Source organism: Ascidia mentula, chromosome 6 (genome assembly GCF_947561715.1).
Source record: "Ascidia mentula chromosome 6, kaAscMent1.1, whole genome shotgun sequence".
Lineage (NCBI taxonomy): Eukaryota > Metazoa > Chordata > Ascidiacea > Phlebobranchia > Ascidiidae > Ascidia > Ascidia mentula.
In genome coordinates this window covers 19,074,553-19,095,434 of record NC_138571.1, presented here as the reverse complement: position 1 = coordinate 19,095,434, position 20,882 = coordinate 19,074,553, and the positions used below count along the sequence as shown (strand labels likewise).

The 20,882-nt window shown below is 38.6% G+C and overlaps 5 protein-coding genes across 7 annotated transcripts; all 5 read right to left on the bottom strand.

Annotated features, from left to right (window-relative positions):
• Window positions 1-929: 929 nt before the first annotated feature.
• LOC145907396 (uncharacterized) lies at window positions 930-4,047 on the bottom strand. The gene is made up of 4 exons (XM_082994814.1): window positions 3,905-4,047; window positions 2,415-2,799; window positions 1,900-2,075; window positions 930-1,618 (listed from the first exon to the last, which is right to left on the bottom strand). Exons 2-4 carry the CDS (start codon window positions 2,594-2,596, stop codon window positions 930-932), a joined length of 1,047 nt encoding a protein of 348 aa, XP_082850940.1. The 5' UTR covers window positions 2,597-2,799; window positions 3,905-4,047.
• A 1,174-nt stretch (window positions 4,048-5,221) lies between these two features.
• Window positions 5,222-7,063, bottom strand: LOC145907395 (uncharacterized). The gene is made up of 3 exons (XM_082994813.1): window positions 6,858-7,063; window positions 6,435-6,601; window positions 5,222-5,604 (listed from the first exon to the last, which is right to left on the bottom strand). Exons 1-3 carry the CDS (start codon window positions 7,061-7,063, stop codon window positions 5,222-5,224), a joined length of 756 nt encoding a protein of 251 aa, XP_082850939.1.
• Window positions 7,064-8,281: 1,218 nt separating this feature from the next.
• LOC145906649 (uncharacterized) lies at window positions 8,282-11,036 on the bottom strand. Its single transcript, XM_082994099.1, has 4 exons — window positions 10,794-11,036; window positions 9,600-10,038; window positions 9,305-9,471; window positions 8,282-8,734 (listed from the first exon to the last, which is right to left on the bottom strand). The coding sequence occupies exons 1-4, from the start codon at window positions 10,843-10,845 to the stop codon at window positions 8,523-8,525; spliced, it is 870 nt and encodes a 289-aa protein (XP_082850225.1). The 5' UTR covers window positions 10,846-11,036; the 3' UTR covers window positions 8,282-8,522.
• An 882-nt stretch (window positions 11,037-11,918) lies between these two features.
• On the bottom strand, window positions 11,919-17,048 carry LOC145906473 (uncharacterized). Of its 3 annotated transcripts, none has more exons than XM_082993890.1 (4): window positions 16,918-17,048; window positions 12,830-13,256; window positions 12,438-12,604; window positions 11,919-12,375 (listed from the first exon to the last, which is right to left on the bottom strand). In XM_082993890.1, exons 1-4 carry the CDS (start codon window positions 16,967-16,969, stop codon window positions 12,179-12,181), a joined length of 843 nt encoding a protein of 280 aa, XP_082850016.1. In that variant the 5' UTR covers window positions 16,970-17,048; the 3' UTR covers window positions 11,919-12,178. The 3 variants fall into 3 exon arrangements, with proteins under 3 accessions (XP_082850016.1, XP_082850017.1, XP_082850015.1); XM_082993891.1 differs by lacking the exon at window positions 16,918-17,048 and adding an exon at window positions 13,429-13,573; XM_082993889.1 differs by lacking the exons at window positions 11,919-12,375; window positions 12,438-12,604; window positions 12,830-13,256 and adding exons at window positions 14,512-15,128; window positions 15,707-15,870; window positions 15,943-16,369 and having other exon boundaries at window positions 16,918-17,040.
• A 561-nt stretch (window positions 17,049-17,609) lies between these two features.
• On the bottom strand, window positions 17,610-20,079 carry LOC145906501 (uncharacterized). The gene is made up of 4 exons (XM_082993933.1): window positions 19,874-20,079; window positions 19,584-19,740; window positions 18,560-18,720; window positions 17,610-18,211 (listed from the first exon to the last, which is right to left on the bottom strand). Exons 1-4 carry the CDS (start codon window positions 19,929-19,931, stop codon window positions 18,012-18,014), a joined length of 576 nt encoding a protein of 191 aa, XP_082850059.1. The 5' UTR covers window positions 19,932-20,079; the 3' UTR covers window positions 17,610-18,011.
• Between the last annotated feature and the right edge of the window lie 803 nt (window positions 20,080-20,882).

Genomic DNA, 20,882 nt, shown 5'->3' with positions numbered 1-20,882 from the left:
CTAAGTCTGAGAGATTCTGGCCTGAGGCTATTGTCACATTCTTCAACGACAAACGCGCATACACAAAACCTTAGCCTTTAACGTTTGCACTGCAGGTGAACAGTTTTGCGTCATTTCATTCCAAATAGAATGAGGTGCGCGAGGACTGTTGACAATTGAGCCAAGGCGCGTGTTTTTTTGCCTGCACCGGGATTTGAACCCTGGATATCCTGACGGGTGATTGGCAGCATTTGTCAAGCGCCCGATCAACATACCAAGCAGAAAACCCGATCGGGATTCGTGGCCAGGAGTCGAGACGCGTGTTGCTGGTAGTTTAAAGAGACGCCACAATGCCACCCCCCACAAAACTGTTTACAACTGGCCGGTTTATTGTGGTCAAGTAGCACGGTGTTTTGTCTGCCATTAATTTTAAAAAATAAGTATTTTGCGGTGCTTGCGAATTGACACGGGTGTCCCATCGCTGATTTGTTTGCTTTATGTCTGAAATTACCGCTAGAATGGATCTGTTTAGCCTTACTTTATTGTAGGAGACAATTGTTTCCCCCATCTGCTATAAAACTGGATTGGTGACGAAAAATATTATTACACATATATTGAATTGTACACTATCGAACAAAACAGATAAACACGTAAAATGAAAAGGTTTAAAAGAAAATTGACAGTTGTGTTTATTTAGGGTACTCTGGTGGGTTATATGCTGGGTTCAGTGGCGATGGAATTGACTGCTGACTTTCTTCGGGCTAAGCTGTTGGGTTATGTGCTGGGTTTTGTGGCGATGGAATTGACCGCTGCGTTTCTTCAACCTACTCCGATGGGTTATATGCTGGGTTCTATGGAGGTGGAATTGACCGCTGCGTTTCTTCGACGTACACTGGTGGGTTATATGCTGGGTTCTGTGGCGATGGAATTGACCGCTGCGTTTCTTCAACCTACTCCGATGGGTTATATGCTGGGTTCTGTGGAGGTGGAATTGACGGCTGCGTTTCTTCGACGTACACTGGTGGGTTATATGCTGGGTTCTGTGGCGATGGAATTGACCGTTGCGTTTCTTCAACATACTCCGGTGGGTTATATGCTGGGTTCTGTGGAGTAGGAATTGACTGCTGCGTTTCTTCGATGTACTCTGGTGGGTTATATGCTGGGTTCTGTGGAGATGGAATTGACCGCTGCGTTTCTTCAACGTACTCCGGTGGGTTATATGCTGGGTTCTGTAGAGGTGGAATTGACTGCTGCGTTTCTTCGACGTACTCTGGTGGGTTATATGCTGGGTTCTGTGGAGGTGGAATTGACTGCTGCGTTTCTTCGACGTACTCTGGTGGGTTATGTGCTGGGTTGTGTGGCGATGAAATTGACTGCTGCGTTTCTTCGACGTACTCCGATGGGTAATGTCCTGGGTATTGTGGAGGTGGAATTGACTGCTGCGTTTCTTCGACGTACTCCGGTGGGTTATATGCTGGGTTCTGTGGCGATGAAATTGACTGCTGCGTTTCTTCGACGTACTCCGATGGGTAATGTCCTGGGTATTGTGGAGGGGGAATTGACTGCTGCACTCCTTGAGCTATAGTAGTTGGTTGAGCAGGTGGCTGGCTGTAAGCGTAGTTGGTCGCACCACCTGAGACTGTGAAAGATACTTGTTCAGGTATTACATTTAACAGATGGGCAATAAAATGTAAATGTATAAATCTTTTATAGAGAACAGTTTGATTAAACTTTGTGCAACTCAGCGTCTCGGTGCCCTGGTAAGCGTTTTTAATTTCCACACGCGTCCAGTAACAACTTTACCAAACAAAAGTCTTTTTGGATGAATGTAGTCCATCAACAAGTACAGTCAGCTATATGGTTAATATCGCCCTGATATAAAACATTAAAAAAGAGAAAAATTTCTCAAGCTTCACTTACGTTCTTGTGGTGCATTCTGAGTGGTTGTCGTGTTAACCAAAGACCTAGTTCCAGCTTCTCTGGTCTTAATTGAAGCTTTCCTGCGACGAAACCAAAACACAATACCGACCACGATGGCCACAATTGCCACAATCACTCCAATCGCAATTCCAACTATCACCCCGATACTGCAACAACTAAAAAAAACAGTCTCTTAATGAAGTTCCGTTCTATTTTTCCTTCTTAAATGTTTTGTGAATTATTGCATTTATATTGTAGACCGTAATGTTTGTGACAGCTAATTAAAGGGTGATTGTTATTTTGTACGATGTCCATTTAGTTATTTAGTTATCAAATGCTATATCTGGTGTTTTAATTTCTAAAAATAACTTGGTTGCATCAGTCATGCAACCTTACACGATCATGAAGTTGTTTACCAGCACCATGAAACGGTCAATTTATGCAGGCTATGGTTCGACCGACACTAACCAACGTTTTCTTTGTGGTAACAACAGACACTTTGATGTAGGGCTGACCTTGATTGAGTAGAACCAGCCAATGTGCAATCAAAGAGCGACGTCGGTTTTGAATAGCAGTGTTTAGTTCCCGAGTAAATTCCGGTACAACAATACTGCCCAGATACGCACGTCTCAGTGCCGCAGTAATGAAGAGGAACTTCTAGCACGCCAACAAAACACGAATATCCCTGCGTAGACATATCTGTAGTGGAGCATGTTTTGTCTGTTATGCTAGCAGTACAACAATATTCTCCTAGGTTGCAGAAGGAATTTCCACAGGAGCCGAAGGAAGCGTGGGAACAAGTATGGTAATTGCTTCAGAGTTTGTTGTTATGGCAGAAATTGAACTTTGGTGTGAAGCAGTAGCTTCCAGACCGGCATGTTCTTGAACCACAGATGAAACCTGCACAGAAGTATGAACACAGTTGAGGTTTTACCAGTTGTATATTTGTTTCATTATTCCGTTTTGCAGCAGTTGAATGTAGCCTTGCATTTACTAACTGGTAAACTACAGTGGAAAAATCTATAGATAAAAGCCCTAAAGTATTTTATGGATTGCAATATAAGTAAAAACATAATTGATAATTTCGTTGAAAGATGGCTGTCTAGCAAGGGTTTTCAATGGTTTATATACCACCAAAGAGAATTGAATTGTATATTTTTTTCATTGAAGTTAAAAACCCTTCCCATTTGCAAGAGCTTATATTTACTTTCTTGTACTGATATAAACATAACATTTACAATATAAATGTCGGGTATGTGGATTTAACTTTGAATTTAGATGAAAGAGTGCATGGAGTAGAAAGGGCTGCATACCCAGTGGTTTATCTGTTTCAGCCGCTCCACACGACAACACAGACCACCGAAGACTTAGCCATTTAAGTTTTAAGCCAAAAGCATTCCTAATTTTATTATACGGAGTATTTGCACAGTTAGTGCAGAAAAACAAAAAAAACTCCCAAGTTTTTTGTATGTGCTGTAAGGTAGACAAAAAAAAGTTGAACAGTTTGCCATGTCAACTGTTAAGTGCTAGGGGCCATGATATAGCTTAAATTGTTATCTCTGCGCTTCGTTGCACTGGTAATATTATATTACTGCAAAAGTAATATAAATATAAAACTGGATGATATTTTTGAAGTACCAGGAAGTCGGGTCTATTGCCCAGAGGCATATTGGCTTAAAACAGACAATAAACAAAAGTTAGGTACATTTAGGAATTTACGCTCAAAAATAAGTTACAATTGTAATGAAAGTGGCCCAGTAGTAGTGATCAGTTTTTTACACTGATTTTGCCGCAAAAGGGAAACTTTAGGGGGCGTACTATACCCTATGTTCAATTGGGCTATTTTTGCACAGACAAACTGTGGCTTGTTATTTAACAAGTTTCATTAAAAACTATGGAGGAGAGTTATATGGCATGGTTTGACATGGGATATCCCACTTGAACTGAATGTATCACGAATCAAAACGTATTGAAATCATGTTGTTTTGTTTAACAAACTACTCACCTTCCACAGTTGACAAAACTGACAAAATCGCCACTGTCATGAACATAGTTACGATTATAAAACACAACTGAATCCAATTTGGAAATCTTGTGCAGTTAAAACATTCTTCGAAAGATAAACTTCAATCTACAAAAGCCTGTACCTTGTCTCGTGACCATTCTTGAACAGCAAGTCTTTCCCGTGTAAGCATGGCTTTAGTCTGAGGTATGCTGGCCTCCGGCTATTCCCATTTTTTGCAATGCTTGGTGTAAGAACGTAGCGGCATCATTAACCAAAAATAACCTTCATTTTCCTTATACGCATGCAAACAAACAATTGTCTTCAAAATCTTAATAGCGCGTAATTGTGTTTGTATCTAGTAGGAAATCCTTCCTATTTGGTGTGGCTTCTATCATAAGCTTGCGTCACTATAGTTTTCTAAAACGATCCACTTGCACCACCAGGCCACTACATCAGTTAGTACGTCTTGATATTAAGCTCGAGGGCTGAACCAACTTGTGGGGCTTTCACTAACAAAATGTTCGTCACAGGGTTGTAAGTGGCAATACTTTATGTATATGGAAAAAGTTACACTCTGTTTTATAACACTAGGAAGAAAAATTAGGATATTTTGCTGTCATATCGATCCGTTAGTCAGTTATATCCAGGGTATTGTGGCGGTGGAATTAACAGTTGACTGTCTTCGGGGTAAGCTGGTTGGTTATATGCTGGGTTCTGTGGAGATGCAATTGACTGCTGAACTTGCCTTCTGAACAAGAAGCAATTAAAAGTCAGTTGTGGCTAAGTCTAAGTCTTACTATGCCCTCAGGCTATTTCCATAGCTTACAGCGCCAAACGTACACACAGAAAGGCGTCAAATCTTTTATTTTTCTTGCATTTTCATGTACAAACTAAAATTCCCCAAAATACCTTAAAAACTTTTAAAGATTTGCAAATAGAATTTTTCACACCTATGAGTGAGAGTTTATATAAATGCACAAAGAAAAACGTAAGAAATAAAGCGGCAAAGGTAGTTTCGTCAGCAGAAATAATGTCCACACCAAGAAAATCAATCCTACTTAACCTTATGTCGAAACACTGGTCACCAAGCAATCATTTTTAGGTATTATGTCGAATTTTAAGTATCTTAGCAATTAAAAGCTAAAAAAAATTAAAAGCTCTTAAAAAAGCAATCCGTCCAAGCGACAATTTATTGTGGAGGTGGGTTGTAAGCATGGTTAGGGTAAAGTGGTGCTTTTGAGTTAAACAATGGGTTTTGTGGCTGGAGGAATTGCCTCCCTTGTTGCTGGAGGAATTGCCTCCCTTTGTTGCTTGTGTTTATTCAGGGTACTCTGGTGGATTATACGCTGGGTTTTGTGGAGGTGGAATTGCCTCCCTTGTTGCTTGAAGGTATTCTGGTGGGTTATATGCTGGGTTTTGTGGAGGTGGTATTGACTGCTGCGTTGCTTGAAGGTATTCTGGTGGGTTATATGCTGGGTTTTGTGGAGGTGGAATTGACTGCTGCGTTGCTTGAAGGTATTCTGGTGGGTTATATGCTGGGTTTTGTGGAAGTGGAATTGACGGTTTGGTTGCTTCAGGATAAACTGGTTGATGATACCCTGGGTATTGTTGTGGGGGATCCATCTGCTGCACTACTGGAGCTGTTGTAGTTGGATAATCGGGCGGTTGGTTGTAAGCGCAGTTAGTCACACCAAGGGGTACTGTGGAAAAAATATTGTGTTCAATTACAGCAGTTAAAACCACAGCAACAAAATATTTTGGGTAGCGAAAAAAATCTTTTTGCTTATAGGCCTATTATTAGCATAGATAATGGTGTAAACGCACTGTCACATGCAACCTGTCGCAATTCATCACCTCCCAGTGCGACTGGTTGCGATCCAACGGCAGATGGTGATTCTCTGTGAGGAAATCACCTTTACATGGGCGCCTGACTTGATAACCTTCATGGTTTTATCGGTGCCCATGCCATTTTATTTCTTTGTATATTGTTCATACGCGGAATTGCTTTTATTGCAAAGTAAACATGATTTGATTTAATTTTGACTAGAACTGTGGTAAGTTGCACGATCTACCGAATTGTAAAATGTTACATGACAACATCGTCATTCGCACCATACAAGATTTGATTTAGGATGGCTTAACTAAAGCAGTAAATCAGCTTGATTCCCATGTTAGGAGAATTGCGAACCACTGCAAACTGAACAAAAAGTAGAGCAAAGTTTCTGCCAACCGCATTTAGTTTGCATTGTGCCTTGCCACATATAAATACATCTTTTAGATCAAGGGTGCTTAAACTGTTCTTTGACGTCCCCAAATAGGTTTGCGACATACAGTTTAAGAAGTCGTTGTTTTAATTAGCAGAAAATGTATTGTAAAATGAGTCAAATAACAGATATTGGTTGCAAACCAACTTACAAATGTATGTGATCAAAGTAAAACGGTGCAATAAAGAGTGAAATCCAAAACATCTTTACCACGATGTGGGAGAAAACCTCTCAAAAATTCAGAAAAATAGTCATGCTTCACTTACGTTGTTGCGGTGCATTCTGAGTGGTTGTCGTGGTAACCACAGACCGAGTTCCCGCCGTTCCGGCGTTATTTGAAGCGTTCTTGCGACAGAAGCAAAACACACAACCCACTACGATAGCCACAATTGCTGCAATCACTCCAATTGCAATTCCAATTATCACCCCGGCTCTGAAATAAATAAAAAACACATTGTATGTATCCATATTAAAAAGTTCTTGTCTATTTTTTCTGTAGTAAAGTGTTGGAATCCATCTTAATATAGAATATTTTCTATTATATGGGTAAAGCATTGAGTATTTTGTTTCTCGGTGTGTACGTGGGTACAAATGCAGGCAAATCCTATCTGAGCAAGTCTTACGCAAAAATGAGCGGCGAAATATTGTAACGAACGTAGTTAAAGCAACCAACACCATGATGCACTCACCTTAAGCCGTCGTTCCGATAAGTAATTGTTGGTGTAGTTTGGGGCATTTCAGTGGACCCAATAAGCGTGCAATCGTAGTTTGAATATGAATTATAAAAGCAGTTGTTTATGTATGAACTTGTACAACAATACTGCCCTGACGTGCAGGTCTTGGTGCCGCAGTTTTGTGACAAGTGGGTGTAACATTCGTACCCCAGCATAGACATATCTTTACTGAAGCATGATTTGGTTTTTGTCGTTCCGGTGCAGCAATATTGTCCAAAAGGGCAGTAGATATTTCCGCAGTATTGGAAAAAATTCCAAACGTACGAACAACTGAAATCACTTGACTGGGTGGTCAGACTGGTTGACCGACAGCTCTTCTCCTTTGGTGTACAGCAGTAACTGTCAGGCGAGCACGTGGTTGAACCACAATTGAAACCTACATAGAAATATTACACTGTTCTACGATTTTTGTGTTTGCTTTATTATTTCGGTTTCATTTGTTGTGGTGTTCGTCCAAAGGAACAAAATCCAATGTTGATTGTACGATACGCGTACAACGCGTACGATTCAGCTACAAACTATTAAAAATTTTCTTTACTTTATATTTCTATTAAACTAACAATGTCAGCTGGTTTCGTTTGGAATACTCGAAGAAGTTTACATTTTGCCAACGTAAATTCATTTAATACTAGTCCAAATCCATATAGAAAAGTAATAATAATACCCTTCGCTGGTATTAACAACATGCCTAAAATTACTAATTTTGCTGGAAAAGAACTGATAGACTTTACAGAAGTTATACGTTTACAAGGAGGCTATATTACCAATTACACATACAAAATGCATAAAACATGGCTGTATATTTGACGTTTAATACAATTTTGCCAATGAACTGCTTTCAACTCACCTTCCACAGTTGACAGAACTGAAAAAACAACCGCAATAACCAACATGCTTGTTACGTAGTCTGCACAACTTGCCCTAAAAGTATTCTGGACAAAAATGCCGTTTAAAACCTGTCGTGGCTAAATCTGAGCCTTTCTATGCCCTCTGGCTATTTCCGTGGTTTACAACACCAAACGTACACTCACGACGGCATTAAAGTTTAAAGTTTTTTTTATTTTCGTGCAGTTTCATATACAAACGAAAACATCTCAAAATTATTTAATGTCGTGTAATTATTTGAATTATAGCTGCCTATATATTCCAGATATGCTGCATCACAATATTCAACGCCATTTACTGAAACTTTGTTAATCCTAGCCTCCTCAGACTACTTGGTATTGGACATGGTGCATCCCCTTCTCGTAGGGCCTGTCATAGTTGACCACTCTCAAGCAAAACGTTTGTCACTAAATGTTGCAATTGGCAATGCTTTATTATTAAGAAAAAAGTTACAATATCTTTCAAAAACTAACAATAGCAAAAATGTTAGTGTGAAGAAAATATTTGGGGTACAAACCCGTAAATGTTTGGTGTTTCACACCTAAAAATGAAAAAAAACTAACGAAATACACGAAAAGAAGACCATGAAACAGTTCATCACGAAAATAAATGATTACACTTAGAAAACATTTACGTTCATTAAAGGAGATTTTAACAAGAATTCAATAAAACAGAACAATCGGAACATTACTATGGAGGCGAGTAAATAGCTTGGGCTGGATATGGTGGAGCTCTTTAACTATAAGCTGGGGTTTCTTTCTCAAACACCGGTGGGTTATATGCTGGGTTTAATGGAGGTGGAATTGACTTTTGTGTTGCTTCATGGTAAACTGGTGGGTGATATCCTGGGTATTGCGCCGGGGGAATTGACTGCTGCACTCCTGGAGCTGTTGCAGTTGGATAAGCAGGCGGTTGGGTGTAAGCGTAGTTAGTCACACCAAGGGGTACTGTGGACAAAATATTGTGCTTAGTTGCGGTTGAAAAGCTCAGCAACAAAATGTTTTTGTGCCAGAAATTTTGACGAAACCTTTTTACTTATATTTTTTAGCTTAGGGTAATTGTGTAAACGTATTGTAACTGTGGTAAGTTGTATTATCTACCAAATTATAAAAACTCTGACATCGAGATTTGAGCTATATGATATTTGATTTACGATGGCCTAAAAAAAAAACGGAAAATAAATATTCTTGATTCCCATGTTTGGGCAATTGCGAACTACCGCAAGCAGAACATAAAGAGTAGCAAAGTTTGTGCCAACGCATGTCACACATAAATACATGTTTTAGATCTGGGGTTCTCAAACTGTTCTTTGACGTCCGCAAATAGGTTCGCGACATACAGTCCAAGAAGCCTTGGTTTTGATTAGCAGAAAATGAATTGAGTAAAATAACAGACAATAGTTGCAAACAAGTTTACAGATGTAACAATGTGAAGGAATTATTCGAAATGGCGAAACCCAAACATTTTTCCAGCGCTTTGGTAGAAAAACTCCTAAAAATTCGTCAAGCTTCGCTTACGTTGTTGCGGTGCATTCTGGGTGGTTGTCGTGGTAACCACAGACCGAGTTCCAGCCGATCCGGCGTTAATTGAAGCGTTCTTTCGACAAAAGCAAAACACAATACCGACCACGATAACCACAATTGCCACAATCACTCCAATCGCGATTCCAACTATCGCCCCGATACTAAAATCAAAAATTATTCTGTTAAAAAGTTTTGTCAATCTTTTCTCCATTCAAAATCATGATAAAGTAGTATGGATGACGTAATGTTGTACAGAATTTACCAAATCTTCTCACCATGATGTACTCACCTTAAACCTTTGTTCCGATAAGTGGTTGCTGGTATAGTTTGAGGCATTCCAGTGGACTCAATGAATGTGCAATCGTAGAAGTTTGAATAAAAATTTGAAAAGCATTGATTGCTGTTTGTGAAATGATGTGTACAACAATACTGCCCTGCTTGGCATGACGAAGTACCGCAGTTTTTTACCGAATAGGTGTCGCATGTGTATCCCAACGAAGAAATATTTGTAGTGTAGCATGACTTGGTTTTGGTTATTCCGGTGCAGCAATATTTCCCATAACCGCAGTAGTTACTTCCGCAGACATGGTTCCAATGCCGAACGTACGAACAACTGAAATCACTTCGCAGACTTGACAGTGTGGTCAGACTGGTTGACCGACAGCTCTTCTCCTTTGGTACACAGCAGTAACTGTCCCGCGAGCACGTGGTTGAACCACACTTGAAACCTACATAGAAATCACTTACTATCAAAATTGAAATTTTGCAATTTTTATGCTATATTATTTCCGCTTTATTTTATATGGTGTTTACTAAAAAGGATTTATTTTTAAAGCACGTAGTGTTAATTGTGCTCTACACGATCATTCGCCGATAAATTATTTAATTCTTTTAGTTAACAACGTAGTAATGTTTCATGCAATCGCATGATTGGCAGGATCGCCCCACTGCGCAGGTCCCAAAATGGCTGATTCAGCTAGGCTGCAATGCCTGGGCTGCGAAGCCTGAAAACCTATCGTTCTTTTAGTTAGTTTATTATTTACATTTCTACAAGACAACAGGCTTTGGATCAATTTCAGCTGGTTGATTTGAAATTCCCGAAAACTTACTTAGAATCATCACCAGTTTTTATTACTAATCCAAAGCATATTGCTTCATTGGAAAAGCAATATTAGCTTTCAATTATATCAACATCGTGCCTAACGAGGCAAATTTTACTGGAAGTTAAGAACTGGTGTTGTTATATTTGCAGGGTAATAGTAATACCAGTGTACACAATATGTACAGTATAGGGTATGGATATCAGTCGTTCCTCACAACAAAACGTAATTTTTCATGTACGACAAACGTCAGACGGATGATGGCATAAGTTCTTAGCGAACGTTTTTCGCACATGAAACATGACAATGTTAACAACAGTATGGGCCAGTCTTTTTATTCCCAAAACGTAATTTTGTTTATGAACAAACTGTTTGCAACTTACCTTCCACGGTTGACAAAGCTGACAAAATTACAATCACCACAATCACCAACATACTTTAGATAACAAAAACTAGATTCAATCTAATTGGAAAGTTAAAACACACTACGGAAAATTAACTGCTATACATGCTATAAGTCTTACACAACATGTCTTGAAAAGAGTTCTGAACAACCAACATCCATTCGAGGGCAATAATGGCTAAGTCTGAGCCTTAATGCCCTCAGGCTATATCCATAGTTTATACAACGCCAAACGTGCACATACAGTGACATGAATAATTTAAAACCTTTTCATTTTCTCACACTTACATATACAAACAAAATATTTTTATTTTCGCACTGTTGTATGAATTGCAGCTGATATCTTTTAGATATGTTTCAGTCTACACATATAGCCTACCATATCAAAAGCCATTTCCTGAAACTTTCCGTCTGTATCACGAGACTTTTACGTCAGTTGAAACGTCACGATTTTAAAGCACGAAGCAACATTCAAAGCATAATTTTAGCCCCAACAGCACCAGTAGGACCGAAGGTTATTTGGTGGTTTTGACTTAAACATTATTTGGTAAATTTGCACATTTTATGAATTTTGCAATCTGAAAGACATGTGTGAAAATCATCCACAATCAAAATATATTTGTCACTAATTTTGGCAAATGTGAAATTTGCATTTCAGGCAAAGCAATCACACTTCAGTTGATACTTATTCTATGACGAAGTAAAAAGAGAAAACAGAAACAGCCATGCTGATTTATTGACAGGAAAACCTTCAAAACGGTCGCACTATGGCTAAGCGAAAATAGGAACGGCTTGTTTCAAGGAAATGTGAACTCAAGTGTTGAGAAGATTACAAAACATCTGTGATTTTTTCCCACAAAAATTTCGTGCAAGTATATATGAATTATAGCTGCTTGTTATATTCCAGATATGCTGCAGTCACAATATTCAACGTCATTTACTGAAACTTTAGTTATTCCTAGCCTCCTTCGACTGCGTGGTGTGGGACATGGTACATCACACTAACTGCATTTCCTTCTCGTTTGGCTGCCACAAGTAACCACAAACAAAATGATTGTCACAAGATGTTGCAATTGGCAGTACTTTAGTAACAAGAAAAAGGCTTCAATATCATTTAAACTAACAATGGGAAAAAAGTTAGTGTAAAGAAAAGAATAAGGATTTGGGGATACAAACCCGTAAATGTTTAATGTTCCACACCAAAAAAGTGTAAAAATTTACGGAAACACGAAAAGAAACAAAGAGCTTTAAAAGTTCATCACGAAAATAAATGTTTACACTAAGAAAACATTTGCGTTCATTTAAGAAGATTTTAACAAAAAAACAATTCAATATAAAAACGAATTCTCACATATATACGGAACATTACTGTAGAGGCGGGTAAATGGATTGGGTTGGATAAGGTGGTGGTTTTTCACTATAAGTTTGGGTCTGTGTATTAAACGCTGGTGGGTTATATGCTGGGTATTGTGGCGGGCAAATTGACTGCTGCGTTCCTGGAGCTGTTGTAGTTGGATAAGCAGGCGGCTGGCTGTGAGCGTGGTTAGTCATACCAAGAAGTACTGTGGAAAAATATTATTGATGACACCCCAAAATTTCGAAAAATATGTCAAGCTTCACTTACGTTGTTGCGGTGCATTCTGGGTGGTTGTCGTGGTAACCACAGACCGAGTTCCAGCTGCTCCGGCGTTAATTGAAGAGTTCTTTCGACAAAAGCAATACACAATACCGACCGCGATAGCCACAAGTAACACAATCACTGTTATGACGATTCGAATTAAGGTGGTAATACTGAAATAAATAATTATTCCATTAAAACTTTTTGTCAATTTTTTCTCCATTAAAACTTCGCAATAAAATATAATTTATCACACAAATATCTTATCTGGAGTGGTTATCAGTTGCGAACATTTTTTACGTAGCTTCACACGACCAAAACGTTGTTTATAATCAAGATAGAGTAGTATGTGTAGTGTAATGTTGTACAGAATACACCAACGCTTGTGGTGTACTCACCTTAAGCCTTTGTTATGATAAGTAGTTGCTGGTGTAGTTTGGGGTATTCCAGTGGGCTCAATGAATGTGCAATAGAAGTTTGAAGATGAATTATAAAAGCAGTACTTGTTGTTTGTGAAATGACCTATACAACAATACTTCCCTGGTCGGCACGATAAAGTACCGCAGTTTTTTGTCGAATAGGCGTCACATGTGTATCCCAGCTTAGAAATATCTGTGGTGTAGCATGACTTGGTTTTGGTTATTCCAGTGCAGCAAGATTCATTATAACTGCAGTAGTTGGTACCGCAGTATTGGTACAAATTCCTAACGTACAAACAACTGAAATCACTTGACTGGGTGGTCAGACTAGTTGACCGACAGCTCTTCTCCTTTGGTGCACAGCAGTAACTGTCACGCGAGCACGTGGTTGAACCACACTTGAAACCTACATAGAAATCACCAACAAAATTAAATTTTGCAAATTTTATGCTTTATTATATTAGTTTCATTTTCTACAGTGTTGCCTTAAAAGGAACAAATTAAAGCACGTAGTGTTAATTAGTCGTTCGTCACCACAAAACATAATTTGGTTTATGAACAAACTGCTTGCAACTTACCTTCCGCAGTTGACAAAGCTGACAAAATCAAAACCACCAACATACTTTAGATTACATCAACACGACTCAATCTAATTGGAAAGTTAAAACACACTGCGAAACTTAAACTGCTGCTTGCTATAAGTCTCTATAACATGTCTTGAAAGAGTTCTGAACAACCAGCATCCATGTGAAGGCAATTATGGCTAAGTCTGAGCCTTACTATGCCCTCAGGCTATATCCATAGTTTGCAACGCTAAACGTACACATACCATGACATGAATAATTTAAAACCTTTTTCATTTTCTCACACTTACATATACAAACAAAATGTTTTTATTTTCGCACTGTTGAATTGCAGCTGATATCTTTAGATATTCTTCGGTTTACACTATAGCGTACCATATTAAAAGCCGTTTCCTAAAACTTTCCTGTCTATATCACGATTCTCTTACGTCAGTTAAAACGTCACGATTTTAAAGCACGAGTTTACATTCAAAACATAATTTTAGCCTCAACAGCGCTAGTAGGGCCGAATATTGTTTGGTGGTTTTGATTTAAACATGTGAAACCTTCCACAATCAAAATATATTTGTCACTAATTTTGGCAATTGTCAAATTTGCATGTCAGGCAAAGCAATCACACTTCAAGTTGATACTTATTCTATGACTAAGTAAAAAAGAAGAGCATAGAAACAGCCATGCTGAATTATTGGCAGGAACACATACAAAACGGTCGCACTATGGCAAATCGAAAATAGGAACACCTCGTTTAAAGGAAATAGTGAACTTAGTGTTGAGGAAACTACGAAACATCTGTGTTTGTTTGCTGCAAAAATGTCGTACAATTCTATAAATTATAGCTGCTTTTATATTCCAGATATATGCTGCAGACACAGTATTCAACGCCATTTACTGAAGCTTTAGTTCTTCCTAGCCTCCTTAGAAGTATTCCTAGCCTCCTCAGACTACGTGGTTTTGGACATGGTGCATCCCCTTCTCGTAGGGCCTGTCACAGTTGACCACTTTGAAACAAAACGTTTGTCACTAGATGTTGCAATTGGCTATACTTTATTAAAAAGGAAAAAGCTGCAATATCGTTTGAACTAACAGTGAAAAAAAAGTTAGTGTAAAGAAAAGAATAAGGATTCGGGAAAAAAAACCCGTAAATGTTTAATGTTTCACGCATAAAAAGCGAAAAAAATTAACGAAATACAACAAAAGAAACAAAGAGCTTGAAAAGTTCACCACGAAAATAAATGTTTACACTAAGAAAACATTTACGTTCATTTAAGAAGATTTTAACAAAAAAGAACTTCAATGTAAAAGAAAACATTACTATGGAGGCGAGTAAATAGCTTGGGCTGGATAAGGTGGAGCGCTTTCACCATATTCTGGGGTTTGTAAATCAAACACCGGTGGGTTATATGCTGGGTTTAGAGGAGGTGGAATTGACTGCTGTGCTTCTTCGATGTACTCTGGTGGGTTATATGCTGGGTTCTGTGGAGGTGGAATTGACTGTTGTGTTGCTTCAAGGTATTCTGGTGGATTATATGCTGGGTTCTGTGAAGGTGGAATTGACCGTTTGGTTTCTTCAGGATGGACTGGTTTGTTACACCCTGGGTATTGTGGTGGGGGATCCATCTGCTGCTCTCCAGGAGCTGTTGTAGTTGGATAATCAGGCGGTTGGTTGTAAGTGTAGTTGGTCACACCAAGGGGTACTGTGGAAAAAACATTGCGTTCAATTACGGCAGTTGAAACCTCAGCAACAAACTATTTTACGGAAGAAATTTCGACGAAACATCCCAACTTACATTGTTTTAGCATAGGGTAATGATGTAAACGTATTGTAACTGTGGTAAGTTGTATTATCTACCGAAGTTTTAAAAACTCTGACATCGACATTTGAGCCGTATGATATTTGATTTCGGATGGCCTAAACAAAACCGAAGTAAAATATTCTTGATTCCCATGTTTGGGCAATTGCGAACTACCGCAAGCAGAACATAAAGAGTAGCAAAGTTTGTGCCAGCCCATGTCACACATAAATACATCTTTTAGATCTGGGGTTCTCAAACTGTTCTTTGACGTCCCCGAATAGGTTTGCGACATACAGTTCAAGAAGCCATGGTTTTGATTAGCAAAAAATTAATTGAGTAAAATAACAGACAATAGTTGCAAACATATTTACAGATGTAACAATTTGATGTAGTAAGGAATTATTCAGAGTGGCAAAACCCAAAACAGTTTTGCAGCGATTTGGTAGAAAAGCTCCTAAAAATTCGTCAAGCCTGCTTACTTTGTTGCGGTGCATTTTGATTGGTTGCCGTGGTAACCACAGACGGAGTTCCAGCCGATCCGGCGTTATTTGAAGCTTTCTTTTTACAAAACATAGGCATAACGAAGATCATACACCCACATGCCCCAAACACTCCAACAATGATTCCAATTGTCGCCCCGATACTAAAATAAAAAAATATTCTGTCAAGAAGTTTTGTCAAATTTTTCCAACGCTTCACTTCATGATGTACTCACCTTACGTCTTTGTTCCAATCAGTAGTTGCTGGTGTAGTTCGGTTTGTTTCAGTGGACTCAATGAATGTGCAATTGTAGTTTGAAGATGAATTTGAAAAGCAGAACTCGTTGTTTGTGAAATGACCTATACAACAATACTGCCCTGCTTGGCATGACGAATTACCACAGTTTTTTGCTGAATAGGCGTCGCATGTGTATCCCAACTTAGAAATATTTGTAGTGTAGCATGACTTGGTTTTGGTCCTTCCGGTGCAGCAATATTGCCAATAACTGCAGGAGTCACTTCCGCAGATATGGTTCCATTTCCTAATGTACGAACATCTGAAATCACTTGACTGTGTGGTCAGACTGGTTGACCGACAGCTCTTCTCCTTTGGTACACAGCAGTAACTGTCACGCGAGCAAGCAGTTGAACCACACTTGAAACCTGCATAGAAATCACTTACTATCAAAATTGAAATTTCCTCTACTGCGCAGGTCCTAAAATGGCTGATCCAGCAAGGCTGTAATGCCTGGGCTGCATAGCCTGTAAACCTATCGTTCTTTTAGTTGGTTCATTATTTACATTTCTACAAAACAACAGGTTTTGGATGGTTGATTTAAAATTCCCAAAAACTTTCTCCAACTTAGAATCATCAGCAGCTTTTATTACTAATCCAAAGCATACATAGGAAAAACAATAATAACTTTCAATGATATTAACATCGTGCTTAACGAGGTCAATTTTACTGGAAGTTATGAACTGGTGTTGCATTTGCAAGGTAATAGTAATACCAGTGTACACAATATGTACAGTAAATGGTATGGATATCAGTCGTTCCTCACAACAAAGCTTAATGTTTCATGTACGAAAAGCGTTTCGGCAAGAACTTATGCCATCATCAGTCTGATGATGACAATGTTAACAATAGTATGGGCCAGGCTTTTTATTCTCGAATCCTAATTTTGTTTCTGAACAAACTGTTTGCAACTTACCTTCCACGGTTGATAAAGTTGACAGAATCACAATCACCAAAATCACCAACATAGATTACATTCACTCAACTCAATCTAATTGGAAAGGTAAAACACACTATGAAAGTTGAACTGCTACATGCTATAAGTTTTGCATCCATTCGAAGGCAATCATGGCTAAGCCTGAGCCTTGCTATGCCCTCAGGCTATATCCATAGTTTACAACGCTAAACGTACTCATACCATGACATGAATAATTTAAAACCTTTTTCATTTTCTCAGCCTTACATATACAACCAAAATATTTTTATTTCACACTGTTGTATGAATTGCAGCTGATATCTTTAGATATGCTTGTTTACACTATAGCGTACCATATCAAAAGCCGTTTCCTCAAATGTTCCGTTTGAATCACGATTATCTTACGTCAGTTAAAACGTCACGATTTTAAAGCACGAGTTTACATTTAGGGTATTACCAACAGCACCAGTAGCGCCGAAGGCTATTTGGTGGTTTTGATTTAAACATTAATTGGTAAATTTATACATTTTAGGATTGTTATTTTGTAATCTTATAAACACAAGCAAAATATCCCCTGCAAGAGAAATATATTTGTCACTAATTTTGACAATTGTCAAAATTGCATTTCAGGCAAAGCAGCCACACTTCAAATTGATACTTATTCTATGACTAAGTAAAAAAGAACAAAAAAACAACCTTGCTGATTTATTGGCCGGAACACATACAAAGCAGTCGCACTTAATGGGTAGGCGTAATATAGAAAAACTTGTGTAAAGAAAACAGCAAACTCAAGTGCGGAGAGAAATACAAAACATTTGTGTAGTTTGACACAAAAATAAGCATGTGTGTTGTTATGCGTTATTCTGAGTTTAAATTCATTGAAAAAATAAAATAAAACATGAACAAGTCTCACAACTTTCATGGTGAAAGGTTATATGTCGTCACGGAAAATAATATCCAATCTATGAAAACCTTGACCACGTCACCTTTGGCAAAGCTTAGGTTTAACGGTCAAAAAAACTTAATTTTTTTGTTTGTACATTATTTTTTCAACGAGAGAGAAATTGGTTTAAAAAACTAAATCCGTACAGTTTTTACTGTGGTGGCGGGTTATAAGCTTGGGTTGGATAAGGTGGTGCTTTTTCACCATAAGCTGGGGTTTGTGTATCATACACTGGTGGTTTATGCTCTGCAGGGTTTTGTTGCGGGGGAACCGATTGCTCTACTCCTTGGGCTGTTGTGACTGGATAAGCAGGCTGCTGGCTGTAAGCGTAGTTGGTCGCACCGCCTGGAGCTGTGAAAGATACTTGTTTAAATATGGCTTCTTACACATCAGGAATAAAACGGTTGGTTGAAACGTATGGTCTGCAGACTTGTACAAGTGTGTGTTTTATTTTTGAAAACCTTTTATGTGGTATTATCTTGGACCGAGCTCAAGTTTTTCATCACTGGTAATGATGGGACTACGATCAGGTACTGTATATAGGATATCCCCAAAACTAACAGAAATATATATTACAATATTGTAAATTGCGCCATTGACTTTCATTCGGGGGTTGTTTAAACGTGGTCTGACAATAAAAACTCTCGACATGCAATCTTCGGGACAGTTAAAAACAACCAGAAGCTGAAAAAGACTTACGTTGCGTCATCTGCGTGGTTGTCGTGGTAACCATCGGTCCCTGTCCAATTACCCTTCCCTGGTTTCTTGTGTTGTTTCGACAACAGCAGAACACGCAAGCCACAATGCCTCCACCGATGCAGAAAAGTCCACTGATCACGATCCCGACTATGGCTCCAATACTGGAATAAAAGTATTGAACACGTGATCTTTATTGTTGGTTCAAAGGTTCTCGCTTTGTAAACTTTTTGTTTTTGGCCAGGGAAACGACTGGCAACGTCGTTTTCCTAATTTTTTTTTAATTTTGCAAAGGGGTTATGAGTAACGCTTGTTCTTTATTCTTTATTGATTTTGTTGGATTTAAAACAAAACAGTTTGGGTAAATTTAAGAAACCTTACCCTTAATCTTGATATTAACAGGGCAAAAACATCGTACGCCTTATTTAATTCCCCGCCTTTTTCTATAACTTCGCAACTTCACCGTACCATTTTGCCGGTTCGCCTTTATTTGCATTGATAATGATTGAAGAACACAATCGAAACGTTTGCAGGAAGTTTTCCAGCATTGTATTGGCTATCTTGTTCATATTAAAGTCGTACAAAACCGTGAGTTATGTTCCTAACATCGTGCGATTTTTCTGAAATTAATGGTTAGAAGTTGTTGTGAGGAATAAAATACAACGACACAAAGAAGTGGCTGAGTATCGCCAGTCTGAGTCACAACAATGGGTCCCCGACCACTGGGCCACGTACTTGTACCGCGTTAAGTGTGAGAATCAAATTAACTGGTCATAATTTTTGAGTGCTGCATGTGCACAAAGCAATGAATAAAACTTGAAAACCGTCAATTCAGTAGTAGCAATAATTTTGCCTTTGCAGGGTTCTCACTTACACGGCGTCAAAAAGAGCTGAAATTATATTCGTTATATATTTGTGTGTGTTGTTTTAAGTTGACAAACCCTAAAAATGGCCGGACCTTAAAAATGCCACTTGCTTCAAACCTCTTAGCAGTGCTAACAAGTTTGGGGATTCCCCGAGTTATTACCTGAGCGGAAAGTAGTTGTAGGTGAAGCTGGAGCTCAAGATATAACTGCACTTGTAAGAGCTGGAAGACGGTTGGCTCCAGTAGCAGTTGGTGTAGGAACTTAAAGTACTTCTACAGCAATAACTTCCTTGCTGACACGTATTTAACCCGCAGTTGCCTGATGAATAAAACGTATCAAATTGTTACATATTTGTCGGCCATGCTGAAAGGTAGGGAAGCAACAGTATTAACATAATCAATTAATAAAAGAAAACTTGTCACAGTAACGATACAAAAAAAAGGATGCGTACCTTGGACAACTGTAAAGGCCACAGATAAGGCAAGCACTAGCGTAGCCCACTTTAACATATCGCTAAGTCTAATAAATGCGGTAACCTATGGAAAACGTCCGCTGCAAAACAGGTAAGAACATGTTAGACACTCTTTGTAATACTCACATGCCGGAACGTGAATACAAAACATAATATTTTTTCCAACTACTTTTGTATATTTCGGTGCCAACCAATTATCCACCCACAACCCTACAGTTTCCCACTGGTGCGAAAATTCCCACCAGTGGAGAACCATTGTTTTACCACTAGTTTCAACAGACCATTTTTTTTCAAACTGCAACAAAACGTCATTTGCTAGTCACTGTTGTTTGTGAGTTGCTGTCGCAGTGCTGTTTGCTGGTCTACCCCTCGCCACAACATCCATACATAATTAATGTACGACGCTCACGACTTAAACCAATCACGATTTTCTATATTTTGTCATCCTGTGGCTAAAGTCATGTGACAGAAGAGAGTTATATTCTTGGCTGTGACGTGCGATGATGCGTAACGTCAAGTGGTGTTGACTGTAAAGGTTATGATACACACACACATAAGTACAAGCTTTACGACGGCGAATTCATTGTCTGTTTCAGATTCTGCACTGACTGAAACCGGCCTAACACTTCTTAGTGAATAATTTGTTTTTGTATTTGTGTCCTAACTTAAGCAGTAACTGTAACTTTTCAGGTTGTAAATTTTACCCAAACAAGTCAGTTTCGGTGCTAAATGTGCCGGCGTCTTTCTGTTACCAAAGCAAAATTCAAAAACTTTCTTGGATGGAACGAATGGTGCGAACCAAGTTGATATTAAACTTACTGAGAGAATATCGGATGGTTGGTCTGCAGTGAAAGACAAAAAGGGCGATTTTACGCGCATCTGAAATTAACAGTTGTGCACTCGACACTCATATAACTTTAAGCTGTAACTTTCCACTATCTCAAAGCCTATTTTTCGAAACCCTTTTTTAAATCAATTTTCCTTTCTT